Raw genomic sequence first — 16,326 nt, 5'->3', positions numbered from 1 at the left:
AGCGCGCGGCAGCAGACACGGCACACTTGAGCTGCTTCGCAACTTCACGTTTATTCGACAGGGGACAGCCTGGGCGAGGGACACAGCTGGGGGGAGCAACAGCTACACCCTGAGAAACACTCGCTGCAGGCACCCCCCGAGCTGGGGGTGCTGCTGCTACTGCTATTCAGTAGGCAAGAAAGAGTTTAAAAACCAACATTCGCTTTTTAAGTCAGCCCAAGTGCTGGCCAGGGGCCCAGCCTGGGGTGGGAGGTCTCACCCCGGCACACATGGGACCCCCCAGGACCCCCCAAGCCCAGGCTGAGCTTTGCCCTTTGCTGCAGCAGCCCGGACAGCCCCAAAAGGCTGAGCTGCCCCTTGCTCCTCAGACAGGCTCAGCAGAAGCAGGAACAGTTCTTATTGCCAGCAACCGGCTCCTGTGAAGGGGCCGTACCCCCAGAGTGGGGACAGGGTCAGTCCGCACCCCCTGCCCGGAGCTGGGTCCCCCCAGAGCCCCGAGCATCACCCGACATGATCCCATCCACAGCGTAACGCAGGGTCGGGGGAGCATCCGGCTGGGGCTACGCGGCACCACGGGGTTGTGTCCTGGCCAGGGCAGAGCTCCAGCGAGCTGGGGCCAGGAGGGCTGCCAAGACATCACCAGGAGCTGAGGCTGAAAGCCCGTCCCGTCACCGATTCCCCGTGGACAAGCACTGAAGAGGACAGAGGATGAGTCTTGTCCTGAGCTCACGGGCTCCGCAGCGCCGTCACGTCGGTGCACTCCGGGCTCCCCTCCGCTCCCCGCGGGCGTAGGACATCTCCCCTCTGGCCACCACCTTGTCCAGCCCCAGGCGCCGCAGCTTCTCCACCAAGTTCAAGCTGAAGATGCTGCTCTGGGGTGGGGGTCTGTCCTGCTCCCCACCCGCAGGCAAGGGCTGGGTGTCAGCATGCTGGGGGTCCTGGGAGGGGAACGGGGGGGCCCAGCACAAGCCAGTCCCTGGCACCGAGGCAGAGATGCCCTGTACCAGCAAGAGCCTGACGAGTCCCACGGGGGTGCTCGGGGGTCTGGGGCCAGGTGCCAGCATAGAGGAAGACGGTTCCGGCGAGGGGCTGCCGAGGCTCAGCCCCTCAAGGGGCCCACAAGAAGGCACGACGGCGTTATACCGACTGGAGGGGAAGAGAGAGCAGAGGAGGGGGGGTCAGCAGGGGGCCCTGCCCTGGGGGAGGCTGCTGCAGGGGCCAGGGGGGCCTCGGGCAGAGCAGGACCCCCTTTCCTCCTTCCTCCATGCTCATTCACCTAACAAGGCTCAGGCTGTAGGAGACCCCCCGCAATTGCAGCATTGCCCAAGCACCCCAAAGGTCACAGCCCCATGCTGGGGGGCTGCAGCCATGCCCCCTCCCCAGCTCAGAGGAGGGGATGGGACATGAGCACTGCTCCGCAAGCATTTTCCAAACATGCAGGGTTTTGTCCAACAGCACACGGTGAACTCCAGCTCACACCAACCCCCAACAAGCCTTGGAGAAGCTCATTAGGGCTAAGCAACAGTGCTCACTAATTAAGAGGAGGCAGGCAGGCTCCATCCCCAGCCCAGCGCCTGGCTCCTCCGGCGCAGCCCAGGGAAAGATCCTGGTTTACGCACAAGTCCAGAGAGGAGGAAATCCACGTCCGCTCCCGGGGAAGGCAACTCCCCATCGCACCAGGAGCGAACGCTGCTCTTGCCCCCAGGGTAAGCCCAGCCGCATGCACCCTGAGGAAGGCTCTTCTTCCCATCACCGTGCAGCTCACAGAGGCCAGTGGAGGCTGGTCCCAGCCCCTGGGGGGGTGCACAGCCCTGGGCACGCAGCCGCTCCAGCAGCCGGATCCGGGGACATTCAGATTCAGGGATATTTCTAGTACCAGGCATCTCTCAGAGCATCAGGGGCTGCAGGTGGCCCCCAGCACTCCGCTTCATGAAGCTGCACGGAGCCGGGCACGGGGTGAGGAGGAGAGGGTTAGGGGGGACGGGGGGGGCGAGGGTGGCGGTGCAGGCAGTGCAGGCGGTGGGGGGGCCACGCGCCTTACCTGGGTGTCACCATGGTGATCTCAGTGGTGGGGTGGAGGATGTGGCAGGTGGTGATGGTGAAGGTAGACGGGGTCTGGGGGAGGTTGTTAACAGAGAGGAACACTGGAAGGGACAGGAGACACCAGGTTAATGGGGAGGGGGGGGGGGGCACAACCCAGGCAGAGGCAGAGGGCAGGGCTCTGGGCAGATGGGAGAGCCAAAGCTGTGCTGAGAGCCGCCATCGCCAGCAGAAAGCTGCATGTGTGGGGCACATCCCCAGCAGCATTTGGGTCCGGCTCTTGCTCAGAGAGGGCTGTGAGCACAAGTGGGAGCAGGAGCTGATGTTTCTCCCAGACACGTCCTTTCCACACGCCCGGGCTGCAGCGGGTGCACGCTGGTGTGATGGCGAGGGCTCACCCCGCCAGGGCGGCTGCAGAACAGCCCTCGTGCGGCTGCAGACGGAGCATCCCCACGGAGACGGACGGGTGGAAGGGACAGGCTGCTGCAAGAGGGGAGAGCGCGGGGGGGTGCGAGGGGCAGCCTGGGCAGGAGGGCATGGGCATCCCGGGGGCCACGTCCCCTCCGCCCCCTCGGCCCACGCTCACCCCCCGAGCGCTCCTTGGCTTTGGCGGGCGTTGAGGTAGGGAGCAGCTGGAAGGAGCTGGCGTCCACATCGTCCTCCTCCAGATCATTGAGGTTGTAGACCTCCTCCAGGTCAATGTCCAGCTGCCTGAAGTCTTTGGTGAGCACCCCGGGACGGGGCACCAGGATCCCGCCCAGGTTGGGCCGTGCCAGCTGCTGCCAGTGGTGGAGTGTCACAGAGCCTGGGGGGGGACATACACAGCCGGGGGGCTCAGCTGGTGTTGTGGGACCCTCCTGGCACCTCCAGCTCTGCACACCAGGGAGCCCCCCCCACCCCTCACCTTCCAGGGGCTTCACAATCTGCAGTTTGTCAGGCAGGTAGGTGAGGGAGCTGAGGGAGAAGCCGGAGCCAGTGGTGAGCTCTGAGCCCCCTGAGTAGTTGGTTCCGGTGGAAACGATGCTCTCGTTGGGGGTGAGGAAGCCACTGGAGCTCTCTCCGTCCCTCAGCCGCCACAGCTTGCGCTCCCGCTCCGCCTCGAAGAAGGAGCGCTCCTCCGAGGCATGGCTCTGCTGCCGTGCCGACAGCCGCTGCACCGCTGCCTCCAGGTCCTGCCGGCCCGGGGCTGCCCGGGGCTCCTCTCCGGACCCCTCGTCCCTGCCAGCGGGTGCAGCATTAGGGTGCTGGGGGCCATGGTCCTGTACCACATCCCCCACACACACGCTGTGCCAGACCCCAGCCGGCAGCGGGCTCCAGCCACGCCTGCCCTCCCCCTGCCCCAGGCTTGCAGCACTGGTTAATGCTCCGATGTGATCGGCATTTCGCCAACACCCCAGCTCCTCCGCAGGGGCAGCAGCTCTGTCCCACCCAGCCCGAGCCCCTCCTGCAGCACTCACTGGGTGCCCTCCAAGCCGGAGCAGTGGGGGGTGCTGGCCCCCCCGGAGGGGGCGGCTGACAACTGCTTGGAGCCCGGCACGTGGTGGGGAGACTCGGAGCAAGACTTGGCTTTGACCGCCTGGTTCACCGCTTTCACCGTCTCAAAGACACGCAGGTAGCTCCTGTGGGCAGGAAGCAGGCAGTGATGGACCCTCGAGCCAGCCCAGCCCCCCGGGGACCCCCGCCAGCATGACCCACTGATGGCAGCACTCACTTGTAGTCTGAGGAGGAGCTGTCTGTTCCCTTCCTCATCGTCCCCTTGATCTCAGCTGCCAGCGAGTCCTGGAGACACGGGGGAGGCAATATCAGCGGAGAGGAGAGCGGTGGCCCCCACCCCTCCCACCGCCCAGCCCTGCCTGCGCCCCCCACTCACCACGGGCAGGAGGCTGGGCGCGCTGTAGCGGCTGACAGTGCTGTTGGGCAGGCTGCGGCTGCGCAGGCTCTTCACCTCCTCCTGGGCTTCCTGCAGCATCCCACCGCACTCGGCGTACTTCTCCTGCAGGTCCCGCAGCTGTGGACAATGGGTGCAGCTCAGGCATGGTACCGGCGGCAACAGGGCAGGACCCCCCACCAGCTGGGACAGGCCCCCCCCACCAGCCGGGACACCCATGGCCAGGCTCTCCCTGGGCTCACCTCCGTCCGGAGCTGCTGCTGCACCTCCTTCGCCACAGCCAGGTGCTGCTGGAGCTCCTCCACCTCTGAGCCGTACTGCAGGCAGGAGTGGGCAGGTCAGGAAGCGTTGCCCGCACCTCCCCAGCACTCCCCCGGCACGGGCAGGGGACGCTCACCGTGCGGCACTTCTGCTGCAGGTCCACGACCTGTGCCAGGAGCTGGCTGATCTCCTCCTGCTGCCGTGCCGCGTCTTCTGCCTTGCGGGCCAGCTCGTCGGAGAGGTAAACGACCTGCTGGCTTGCTTCGGCTGGGGAGGGCACGGGGTCCATCACCACCAGAGCACGGCCATCCAGCCCCAGCCCGTGCAGTGCCTGCAGACCCCCCAACCCAAGCTCAGGAGGAGCTACCCCCCGCGAGCCCAGCCCCACGTACAGAACTGCTCCACGCAGTCAATCATCAGCTGCTGCTCCTGGTCCTCGTACTGACAGGTCTCGGTTGTGATGTTGGTGGCCTGGGGGAGAGGGTCGGAGGGGCTGAGTGCGACGGGCAGGACCTCCAGCCTCCCTGGGGGCCAGCTCAGGTCCCCCGGCAGTGAGCGGGGCAGAGGTGGGCACAGAGAGGGGCGTCCCACCAGCCAGCTCTGCTCACCTCCAAGCGAAGCTTCTGGTTCTCCTCCTCCAGACACTTGAGTTTCTGCTGCAAGGTGTCGTACTGGAAGTACTGCTGCAGGGACAGCGAGGACTCGTGCCGGCGCAGCCTGGGGTAGCAGGGAGGGCACTGAGCACCCACAGTGCAGGCAGGATGGGGGCACCCTGCCCGCTCCCCCCAGCTCCCAGGCAGGCATCTGCAGCGATACAGCTCTGTGGGGCTGGAGCCATGGAAGCCATGGGAGGGAAGGGAGCACCAGCCCTGGCGCTACCCCAGAGGTGGCAACGGCTCCAGCCCAACACCTCTGCCTGGCCCCCCAGGAGCAACCCTGCTCCAGGCAAGTGGTGGGACAGGGATCCCCCACTCACGGCGTGGAGGTGGCAGAGGTGGGCTCGCTCTCCTCGGTCGTGGTGGTGTAGAAGTGGAGCAGGTCGTCCCGCATGGAGACCTCGTGGCGCAGCTGCGCAATCTGGGAGGGCAAGAGGCATCAGGGCACAGCCGAGGGGACCACAGCCACCCATGGCCCCTGGGCAGGACATGTGGGGGGCCGAGGATAGGACCCTGCACCCAGGAGCTGTTACCTCCTCTTTGGCCAACTCCAGCTGTTCCTCCAGGAGCTCATTGCGCTCAGTCAGGCTCCGGTTCTGCTTCAGCAGGGACTGCCCGATGCGTGCTGCCAGCTCCAGGTCCCGCTCCTTCTGCAAAGGGCAGGTCTGCGTCAGCCGGGGCTCGTCCTCTGCTCTGCCCCCCCTTCCCCACCCCTGCATCCCACCGGTCCCCAGCCCTCACACCAGCCCATGCCTGTGCACGAGGCAGACACCGGCGTACCTCATCCAGCAGGTTGGTGACGGCATCGATGTCGTGGTAGGTCTTCGTGATCCTGACCACCCGCTCAGCACACAGGACTGGGGGAGAAGGGCAAAGGGTGAACCCCTGCACTGTGGGAGCACCGGCCCAGTGTCATTGTCCCCCCCCCCCCAGCTTCCCATTGGCACCCACTGCCCCGGGGTCGCATGGCAGAGGGAATGGGAGGCGGCTGCTGCAGGCAGCACAAAGCTGCTCCACGCTGGTCACCAAAAAAGACCTTTTATCTGCTTGGCAGCACCACCACGGTGCAGGGCAGAGGCAGACAGGGATGCTCACAGTCGTGACAGCACCATGGGAAATGGGGTGCTCCCACCCTCACCCCCCAACGCTGCCCGCACCTTGGGATGGCAGGAAAGATGCTGAGCTCCCCTCGCTGCACCCACCACCCCGGCCCAGACATAGCGCCAGCCCCACCGCAGGATACACGGACGGGAAGAAGGGATGGGGAAAGTGAGGCAGCAGAGACGGGATCGGAGGTGACATCTCCGGCAGAAAGCAGTCTGGAGCTCCAGTATAAATAGCAGTGGGTGGCACCATGCAGAGCTGGGCTTGCAGGCAGCGTCCCCTCCAATCTGTCCCCAGCCCCCTCCCCCCAGATCTCCCCCCGAGAAGCCAGTCCTGCCCTAGTTTCTCCCTGGAGATGTTGGCAGAGGCAGAGCCAAGCCCATCCTCTCAGGATGCTGCACCCCGCACCCAGCCCGATGCCCCTCCAGCTGCAGCGACGCAGCGATCCACGCTCTGAGCAACAGGGGCAAAGGCAGCTGCAGGCAGGTTACCTCAGTAACAGGCAGCTGCCTGCCACGCCAACACCACGCAGCACTACTGCATCGGGCTGGGCCCCAGCTAAAGCCCTGCCTCCTCCTCTGCCCCTATCTGGGTCTCTGGCAGGGAGAGGTGGCACAAGGACGGGGACGTCTGTCCCTCCGGCACCAATCCTGCCAACTGCGCCTGCAGAAGCTGCCAGACAGCACTGGGCATGCACCCAGATGGCAGCACTGGAGCTGCACGGTGGGAGGGAGCTGGCAGCAAGCACGCAGCCCCGGGTCCTGCCTGTGCCACGCAGCCGCTCCTGATGCTCCCTTCCGATGTTTGACTGCCCCAAGGGTGCGTGCCTCAGTTTCCCCTGGCAGCGCAGCGCTGGCTGCACTCGGGGCCTTGACCTGCGTCCCCAGCCATGGCCACGCTCCCCAGCTGGGCAGACAAAGTGGGTTAACTGGAGAGGCTCAGCCACACAAATCCCATTACGCCGCCCCAGCTGGGGTTGTGTAATGGCGTGTGTGTCACGGCAGTGCCCCCACCCGCCACCCCGTCCGGTCCCCGCTGCCCCAGGTGCTGGCCCCGCACCCCAGAGGGCACATACCCCAGTGGGCACGTCCACGGGAGGGGCCCAACCTCACCCTCATCCCCCTTCCCCACAACCCACAGGGTCTGCTCCCTGCAGGGGTCCCCAACCGCACCTCGTCAGGCCGCTGAGCCGTTAATTGGAAATAATTAGAGCATGAGCATCATTACAGTTTGAGCGAGTGGCAGGCCCTGGGAGACGCTGGGGGCTGCAGCACTGGCAAACACGTAAACACCCGGCCCATCTGCGGGCCTGATCCAGCGCGATGCGGGGACCAGCGCCCCATGGGAGGGCAGCCCCCCACACCCCATGGGCACACACAGACATGGTGGGGGCCCCTCGCCCCATCCCTCTGCCTGCTCCCCACCACCACCGGAGCAGGGACAACCCTCCTCGGGGACAGGGTTTGCTGGGGGGGGGGGTCCTCAAGGGACCTGGCAGCAGCTTCCCTGGGATGGGGCCCTGCGAGCGGGGGCTGGGGCTGCCCACCCCGCAACGGGGAGGGGGAAACGCACGGACGGGAAGGGCGGCAGCACCCATCCGGGCGAGAGACCCCGGCCCCCGGCCCCCGCCGCCCGCTCCGCACCCGGCCCCTGCCCGCGGAGGGAGCCCGGACCCGCCGCAGCCGCGTTCCCCGGGGCAGAACCGGGCCGGGCCGCCCTCACCTTCCTCCAGCTCCCGGGCGATGGGGTCGGCGCCGCCACCCCGCTCCGCGTTCCCGTTTAGCTCGTCGTAAGCGGCGGGGCTGCTCCAGATCTCCATCGTGCCGAGCCGAGCCGTGCCCACCGCAGCCAGCCCAGCCCCGCCGCCCGCTCCCGCCCCTATTTATAGGGTCGCCCCGTCTGCGCGCACCTGCCCGGGCGCGTCCCACCGCGGCCGGGGCCGGGGGCGGTGCCGGGCGGGAGCGGGGGGTGAGAAGCGGGGGGGGGGGGTCCAGGGGCTGCCGGGGCTGCCCGCTTCCCCCCGCTCCGCCGCGGTGTGGGTCGGCTCGCTGCGGCTGCACGCTCCCCCGGGGCGCCTTGGGGACGTGGTCCCCATCAGGCACCCCAGGAGCAGGCTGCTCCCTTAGGGCACCCCACAGACACGGTCCCCATCAGGCACCCCAGGAGCAGGCTGCTCCCTTAGGGCACCCCACAGACACGGTCCCCATCAGGCACCCCAGGAGCAGGCTGCTCCCTTAGGGCACCCTGGGGACCCACCAGGACAGTCCTGCTCAGCCCTGGGGTGCTGGTGCAGCTGGGCTCTGTGTCCCACCTCCCAGTCCACGGACACAGGGGGTCTGGGCACATGGGTCCCCATGGATGATACTGAGCGCCAGCTGCTGAGAGGGGACACTGTGGGGTCACTGGTCCCTGAGCAGCACCTTTGCAGGGCTGACCCCAGGCAAGTCATGCACAATTTCTGCCCCTTAGGAGGAACAAGGAAAGGTTTTGGGTCCTTCACCCTAAGCCCAGTCTGCATGCAGGGCTGGGGTCCCCGTGATGGTCACATCGTGTCACACCACAGTACGGCCTTTGCTAAAGTTCCCTGCCCTTTGCCTAGCCCACCTTGCTCTTCACCCCAAGCCTGTCCCCAGGCCTGGGTCCCCCCATCATGCCCAACTCAGCCCACTGCAAATCCTGCACGCTCAGGTGCCCAGTGTGGTGCTGGGACCTGCCAGGTCTGTGAGCCAGGAAAGGGCTCTTCCATCCCCCTCCAGCCTGCCCCACTCAGCACCCCCCTACTCTGAGCGTGGGCTGGCACGAGCCTGGCCCCCCCCGTGCCTCGTCCAGGCTGCCCCACGCTCCCTGGCTGGCACCCCCAGCTCCCCCACAACCACACTTGTGCAGAGGCAGCGCCAAAACAGGAGAACTGAATAAATCATGCTGTGCTGAATTATGGAGAAGCTGGCTGGCACGTAGCACAAGCCTCGTGGGGCGGGAGGGCAGCGGGGCTGTGCCAAGGACCCCACGCCACGGCACCACGGCATGCTGAGCGTGATGCTGATAACGCCAACACACGCACTGCCTGCCCCCATTGCCTGCCCCAAAGCCGTTCCTCGTTAGTACTGAACTAACTGATGAATCAGTGAGGCTGGGGCTGGAGCTGCCCCTCATCATCACACGATGACTTTATTTACCCGCTGGACTCCTACTCGCTGAGATCCTGACCCCAAACCATGTCCCGCCAAAATCACTGGTGCCCTCAATCCCAGCCTCTCCCTCCTCCTTGCACGAGTGTTTCTCCCGGTGATGGCAGAGGGTGAGGGCAGGGACCAGCCAGCTCACCTGGGCACCATCCCCCCGGGGACCCCCAGGACACAAGTGTGTGTCTCGGCATGGACAGGCAGGAGCCGCTCCTTCCTAATCCCCCGCTCAGAGATTTGCTCCTCGGGGCAGGTCCCCTGCGTCTCTGCGCAAGCAGATTACAGGGGGCTATTTCTGACGGCAGCTTAAAGGTTTGGGTAAAGGGATGAGGCAGCACGGGCCCCCTCCATGCCGGCACACGGAAGCGGCACCAGAGGCATGGAGAAACGTGACCCGTGGGGCGCCGGGGCTGAGCACTGCTGTCCCCACGGAGAGAGAGGGGATGGGGGTGCCCGGGGTCCTGCTGAGCCGGGTGCTCCCTGCAAACGGAGTTTGGGGCTCGATCCCTTGCACTGTTGCTGCAGGGTAAGGGGGTGCTGATGGCTGGGGGGGCCACACCCCGCTGCCTGCTGAACAGGGACGGGAGCTGCCGGACGGGGAAGGCTGCAAGCGTGGGCAGAGCATGACCACGACGGGGGTTTGTCCCCAGCCCAGCCTGTCGCAGCAGGGGGGTGGGAGACGGGCCAGCAGCGGGGCCTGGCCCTCAGCCCCATCTGTCTCCCGCTGCCCCACATCCATCCCCCAGCCCCTCGCTCTAATCCTGCCCCCGCCACACGTGGGCCAGAGGCAGAAGCAAAGCAGAGATAATCCATCTGTGCCCCCCGCTGAACCCCAGCCCCACGCCGGGAACGGGCCTTGCCGCAGCGCCGTGGGGCATCGCCCCTGCCTGATCTCGGGGGCTGTGAGTGTGTCCCCCCGGGTACCCACACCCCACGGCTCTGGGGGCTTCGCCAGCAAGCAGCAGCCCCACGTCCCTCTTGGCCGCTCCGGGCTGTTGTGTTTGGTGGGGCAGCGGCACTGGGGGCCACCGGTGCACCCTCCACCATCCCTCCGCCGGTGTCCCACCCTGGGGAGCCATGGCACAGTGCAGGGGGTCCTGACAGATGACGGAAGCTCTCTCCAAGTGTCCGGCTCAGCTCAGCAGAAGCTGCTCCCAGAATTAGCCCGGGATGTTCTGGGCGAGGAAATCCAGCCCATCAATCCCGTTAGCGACAATTAGCTCCTGTGCTGCCCTCACGGCCCCGACCCAGCCGGGCCAGCGCTGCCCATACCCCGCTGCCTTCACCAGCCCCACGGCGCAGGATGCGTCACTCACGGAAGTACTGCAGGGTCTCCTCGATCTGCTGGGGAGTGAGGGGGGGCACGGGCTCCGTGGGGCCGGGGGACACACGCAGCCAGTCGTTGTGGTCATAGCCAAAGACGGTGTCAGCCCGGAGTGTGTAGCGGGGCAGCTGCTCACCCAGCAGGCTGATGATCTCCACCTCGGGGACATTGCCGCTGCACAAGTCTGGGGAGAGAGGGGCACGGCATCAGCCGAGGGTGGGGGACACCCGGGAGGAGGAGGGTGCAGGGGGGGCCGTGGCAGGGGAGCCCTTCCTGCACCCCTCAGCCCAGTCAGTCGAGGTTTGGGGCTGGTGCCACCAGTTAGGTCTGTCCCCACAGCCAGTTGTGCGGGGACTGGGGGTCCCCCCGCAGGGTGGCACACAGGACCCTCGCCCCAGCTCTCCCCAGCTCCCCGCTTTCTGCGGGCAGGGTCCTGCTGCCATCTCCTGGCCACGCTCTGCCCGGCCAAGCGGCGCTGGGGACAGCAGGCCAGGGATGCCAGCGTGGGGTGAGGGATTCTGGGACCGTGGCTCAGCTCTGGCCACACAATGGGGACAGGATGAAGGACCAGCCCAGAGCTGCCCCAGCTCCTCACCCCGGTCCCCAGGGTCACCCACCAGCACCACCCAGCTCTACCCACCAGTGATGGTTGCAGCATCGCTGTGTCCACCCGTGGCCGACCCGTGGGGCGTGGGGTTGACATGGGGCAGGGCAGCGGCGGGTGAGTCCGGGCCAGACTGGAGGTGGCAGGCGGGTGGACACTGGCCAGGGGGGTTCTCTCGCAGGACTGCGGTGTCCAGTTTGGCTGGCGTTACGTGGGGGGGCCGGCTGCCATGGGGAGAAGCACCTTCCTCCCTGGCTCCCTGGAGCAGCGCTGGTGGGCAGCAGAGTCCCTTCTCTGGCCCCTGCCTGGGGAGAAGGAGCTGTTAGGGTGATGCTCTGGGGACTGGGGACACATCCTGCACCCCAGCCACATGCTCAAGCAGCTGTGTCCCCCCTAGCATCCTGCCGGCTGGCCAAACCTCCTCCCTGGGGGCAGCATCTGCCAGGCCTGGGGGCTTGCGGAGACCTGGACAGCACGGCCAGGGCTCAGGCGTCCCCACTCCCTGGCCAGCCCGTGGGGACAGGGGGACCGCGGGGACCGCCAGCGCCCAGGCAGGACCCAGCTCAGCCTCTGCCTGCTGCTGAACGTGGAGCGGTTGTGGGGATGGCACCGGGTCAGCGTACCTGCTCAGCGCTGCCTCTGCAACAGCTGCTACGTGATGCGGGGGGCTCAGCACCAAAGCAAACACTCGGAGATGTCCAGATCAGCACCAGCGCCAGACAGGGGAGAGGACGCTCTGAAGGAACCGGGCAGGACCCTGCCCCCCCCAGGCTGGCAGCCAGGTCCCTGCCTGTGGGAGCGGGCAGGAGAAGGAGCCGTACAGCTGCTCGGCAGTGGGTGGACACGGCTGTCGTGCCAGCGGCTCTCGCGGGAGCCCTCGGGAGCCCCACCTTGGAGAGCAAAGTTCGGCTGTGATCCTCCACCCCATCAGCACCAGTATGTGGAGCAGGGACCTGCCGTGTTGCCCAGGGCAGGGCTGGGCAGCATCCACAGCCATCCCATCCCAGCCATAAACACATCATGCGACAGGCCATAAAACCAGCACGTTCCTGCTCTCCTGCCACCTCCAGTGGCCCTGGCTCGGGCTGCAGCCACTGCTGGCACTGCTGCCCCTCTGCCGTATGGGGCAGGAGCCTCCCACGCAAGCCCCATGCCCCCACCTCCGCTGCAGCGGGGGCTGCAGCACCAGCAGCCCCTCATCCCTGGGAGCAGGTTCATGTCAGGGCATCGCCGCCCTCCCTCCTGGCACGTGCTCATGGCTTCTGTCACGTCCACGGCACCCAGGCGAGGACACCCCGCAGCTCCCTCCAGTGAGGCCGGATCCTTCCCAACACACAGGCCAGGCATGATGCAGCAGGGACACCCCAAAGTCCACCCGCAGCCCCACAGCCCTCTGCCCCACAGCACCGGGACCACCAGACATAGGCGGCCCAATCCTGCACCGTGCTGCCCAGAGAACAACTCCACAGCCCCCAAACCTGCAGACCCTTTCCCTCCCCATTTTTCCCCAGAGAAGGAAGAGTACCCACCGTGCTGAGGTGCCGGGCTGCTGCTGCCCTGCTCCCCACACTGCTGCTGGTTCCGGGGAGGAAGCCCAACCAGTGAGTCAGCGCTCGGCCAGAGCTGCCAGAGCCCTGCGTCTCCTTCTGGCCCAGCTCCTGCACGTACATTAACTTTCCCCAGGGGGGACCTTGTTCAGACACGTGCGAGCAGCTCCCGTCGCCCCCGGATGCTGCTGTCCCCCCCAGCCACCGGCGTTCAGCTGCCAGATAACCTGGGAATTTGCCCCACTGGGAGCTGGCGGGGAGCTGGGCGAGAGCAGGACGGTGGAGCTGGGGCACCGGACGGCGATGGTGGGCCAGGGGGAGCGGGGCCCTGGCTCAGCCCGCACCCAGGTGCACGTGCAGACCTGCTCTCACCGCTCTCTGCTCTGCCCTGATGCCATCATGCAGCTCCTGCCCAGGCACCTCCCTGCCTGCACAGCCTCGCAGAGGGTCCGGGCTGCCTCGACCCGAAGCCCCTTCCCCACCCTGCACCCAGGTGCCGATGCTCGGCAGCAGCTGAGCGGCGCTGGGGTGGCTGGGCTTGCTCCGGGCTATTTTTTCCCCTCAGCTGCTGCAGCAGGAGCCTGGGGCTGGGGAGGGGACGCTGCTCCGAGTGAGGAGTCTCCGCAAGTGCCTGGGTCGGGGGCTGCAGAGCAGCAAGGCCAACATGCGGGGTCAGGGCGAGGATGAGGCGGTGGGTCAGTCCCACCGCTGGGATGGGGGTAATTGCAGTCCTGCCCTGCCCCAGCCCAGGGGACGTCACCAGACGGGTCCCTGCAGAGACCCTCGGGCTGGGGATGTCCCTGCTGTTGTGCAGGGAAGGGTACAGACACAGTCAGGCTGTGACTCCCACATCCCGTCAGATCCCATCCCGATGCTCAGGTGACCCCAGGAGGCAGCATCTGCCCGAAGCATCGTTTAGAAATGGGGCTCTCCCTGCACCCAGGGGGGGTGGACTCCTGCCCCAGCGGTTCATTCTGCGCGCTGCTTGGCTTCCCAGCTGGAATGGGGCTCCCCAGCCCACAGCTCAGCTCTGGCTCCATCACCTTTGCTCAGTCGTGACCCCTCGGCACCCAACGCTCTGCCCCTGCCTCAGGCCTCGCCGTGGGTTTCGTGCGCCCAAGGGGCTGAGCCCTCCGTTCCCTTCCCCTTGCAGAAATATCCTCAGCAGCGTCAGGCTCTTCTCACAGAGCAGGAAAACCCTCCCCACGCCGGGCAGACTTCCTGGTTCAGGCACCGGGGACCACAAAGTGCAGCCAGATCCCAGATCCCAGATCCCAGCTGCTATCGCCGAGCCCCCTCCTCAGCCAGACCATCCCTCGGGACCCCCGGGACCCCGGGACCCCATCCCTGCTGCAGACCCCCGGCCCCTAACACCAAGGGAGCAGGAAATCCCACCCGTGGCAGGGGCGAAGGCTTCGGCAGCAAAGTGTGGAAATGTGTTACGGGTGTCAGAGCCCACGAGTGGCAGTGGGGCCGTGGGGGGAGCTGAGCGCCGGGAGAAGGGGCGAGACGAGGCAAATTCTCCGGGGAGCTCCGGCAGCCGCCGCCTGTGACACCCCCGGGGGACCGGTGGGGACCGGCTGGGCACCGCCCGGGGCTTGCCCGCCGGGGCTACCCGGGAACTCGGGGTGCCCGGAGGTGCTCGGTGCACCCGGGGGAAAGCGGGACACCGGGAGGAGCCGGAGGCTCAGTGCACCCGGTGGCAGCAGGGACACGGTGCGCCCGGGGGGGGGACCGTGGGTCGGTGCACCCCGGAGGGGAGGCGGGATACCGGGAGAGCCGGGGGCTCAGTGCACCCGGGGGTGCGGGGATTGCCGGAACTCGGTGCACCGGGGGATGCCAGGGGGTCATAGGGTTCGGTGCCCCAGGGGGTCCTGGGGGACGGCGGGTCTCGGTGCACCGGGGGATGCCGGGGGGGGGGGGGGGGCAGCGGGTCTCGGTGCACCGGGGGGTGTCGGGGCGCGGAGCACACTCACCGCTGGGCGCTTCTCCCGACGCGGAGGAGGTGGCGGCGGCGGGGCCCTCGTACATCGCCCCCGGGGCCCCGCCGATAACAAAAGCCGCTCCCCGGGCAGGTGCGGAACGCGGCCGGGCATGCCGGGACCTGTAGTCCGACCCCCCCTCCAGCTCTCCCCGGCTCCCCGGGGGATGCAGCTCCCTGGGGGACCCCGCAAGCAACTCCGGCTGTCCTGGTACAGGTGTCATCTGGCTCCGCTTCCTCCCCCCAAAAAAAATTCCGGCGGTGCCCCCCCCCCCCCCCCGCCAGCCTCTTTGCAGCAGGGCTGGGGGGTCTTGGGGTGTGCAGTCTTGTCCCGGCGAGGGGGATCCAGGGTGGGCGAGGGGCATATCCCTGCCCATTGCCCCGGGAGGGGCCGGGTCCCGCGGCCGTGCCCAAGGCACGGCCGCGGGACCCGGCCCCTCCCGGGGCAAATGCTCTGGGGCATCTCTGGAGCGAGGGCTGGTCTGGCTAAATCACTTTGTGTTCCCCCCACCCTGCACAAGAGGCTTATTCCCATTGCACGTCACTGATCCATCTCTTGTTCTGGCAGTGGCTGCAGCAGGCAGTGGGCTGCCTGGACACCCCCCCCCCCCCCCCCCCAGTCTCATCCCGCAAACCATTCCAGCCCCACTGCCCTCCGGAAGCCCGCTCGGCTCTGCTGGGTCTGCCCGGAAAGCAGCTGTTGTTTTGTTTGTCCCTGGTCCTGGCACGGGACGTGGCAGGAAGAACAGCCGCATCCCTGCTGCACCGTGGCTTGGCCACGGCCACGGGGCTGAGCTCAGTGCAGGATGTTCCCCTGAGTTGGTGGGACAGCACTAGAGCCAGCCCCGCTCCTGCTGCCTTTGTTCCCGGCTCACTCCTGCCCTAGCCCAGGCCCGCTATCGGGATGGATCACAGCGTGCCCCGACAGACGTGCAAACCTTCACTTCTTACCATGCTCTGCAGCAGCCCGGGCCCCGTGCGTAGTGGGCACCCACCTCCCCGTCCCCCTGCTCCCCCTCTGCCGCACAGCTGGGCGCCGCAGCAGCAGAGCCGAGCCAATGCGTGAGGACAGAGGGGTTGATGCTAACAGCAAGCGGGAACGGCTGCGACTTTGTTCCCAACTCCCTTTGATCATGTCTCTCCATCTCCCCGCGCTGGTGGCAGCCGTGTCGGGCTGATTAGTGTCCTGCCAGTGGCTGCACAGAACGAGCTGTGCTACAGCAGGCAGAGCTCAGAGCCGGGGGGGGGGGGGGTAGGGGATGATGTCCCGACTCTCCAGCTGTCTCCCGGTGTCACGGTGGTGGGTGTCTCACTGAACCGACGCACCAATCGCAGCACCCTGAGCCACCGATGCACTGCAGGCATCCCTGCACGATCCGACTCCCCTCTCTGGGTTCCCCACCTCTGCCCAAGGAGCGTCCCAAGGGCTGTCCCCTGCGGGACGGAGGCACAGGGCAGAGGTACAAACCCACCTGGGAGAGGGATGTGGGCATCCCGGGGCCAGCCACGTTTCACCCTTCCATCCCCTGGCACATACACCCCAGGAGACAAAACCCACAACTCTGCCGCTGGCCGCAGCCTCGCACAGAGCTGCTGCGGGCAATCTCCTGCCTCCGGGCTCAGCCTGCACCTTCTTGCCCAAAAAGGTGCCACGTGATAGCTTGGGGCGGCTGGCAGCGTCTGTCCCTGGCCCCGTCCCCATGCCGAGGAGGCCGCTGAGCAGATGGGCAGCCCTGAAG

General features: G+C 67.1%; 1 protein-coding gene and 1 long non-coding RNA gene across 2 annotated transcripts; both read right to left on the bottom strand.

Annotated features, from left to right (window-relative positions):
* Nucleotides 1-45: 45 nt before the first annotated feature.
* Nucleotides 46-7,782, bottom strand: HAP1 (huntingtin associated protein 1). The gene is made up of 15 exons (XM_075775219.1): nt 7,672-7,782; nt 5,626-5,702; nt 5,379-5,495; nt 5,166-5,266; nt 4,798-4,906; nt 4,582-4,660; nt 4,326-4,456; nt 4,171-4,245; nt 3,911-4,048; nt 3,752-3,819; nt 3,498-3,659; nt 2,945-3,258; nt 2,627-2,845; nt 2,042-2,144; nt 46-1,146 (listed from the first exon to the last, which is right to left on the bottom strand). The coding sequence occupies exons 1-15, from the start codon at nt 7,766-7,768 to the stop codon at nt 747-749; spliced, it is 2,190 nt and encodes a 729-aa protein (XP_075631334.1). The 5' UTR covers nt 7,769-7,782; the 3' UTR covers nt 46-746.
* A 4,041-nt stretch (nt 7,783-11,823) lies between these two features.
* LOC142605085 (uncharacterized) lies at nt 11,824-14,824 on the bottom strand. Its single transcript, XR_012838836.1, has 3 exons — nt 14,603-14,824; nt 12,589-12,749; nt 11,824-11,949 (listed from the first exon to the last, which is right to left on the bottom strand). It is a non-coding gene; the product is annotated as an uncharacterized LOC142605085 (long non-coding RNA).
* Nucleotides 14,825-16,326: the final 1,502 nt, after the last annotated feature.

This window comes from Balearica regulorum, chromosome 24 (assembly GCF_011004875.1).
Source record: "Balearica regulorum gibbericeps isolate bBalReg1 chromosome 24, bBalReg1.pri, whole genome shotgun sequence".
In the NCBI taxonomy this organism is placed as follows: Eukaryota; Metazoa; Chordata; class Aves; order Gruiformes; family Gruidae; genus Balearica; species Balearica regulorum.
The sequence above is the reverse complement of the archived record's forward strand: the minus strand, read 5'-3'. Positions and strand labels throughout refer to the sequence as shown.

Excerpts from the sequence above, each read along its gene's own strand:
- HAP1 (XM_075775219.1), bottom strand. The coding sequence starts at position 7,768 with ATGGAGATCTGGAGCAGCCCCGCCGCTTACGACGAGCTAAACGGGAAC. Across the intron at positions 4,907-5,165 it reads ACCTCTGCCACCTCCACGCC|GCTGCGCCGGCACGAGTCCT; the intron begins GTGAGTGGGGGA and ends CTGCTACCCCAG. Across the intron at positions 3,660-3,751 it reads AGCTCCTCCTCAGACTACAA|GAGCTACCTGCGTGTCTTTG; the intron begins GTGAGTGCTGCC and ends TCCTGCCCACAG.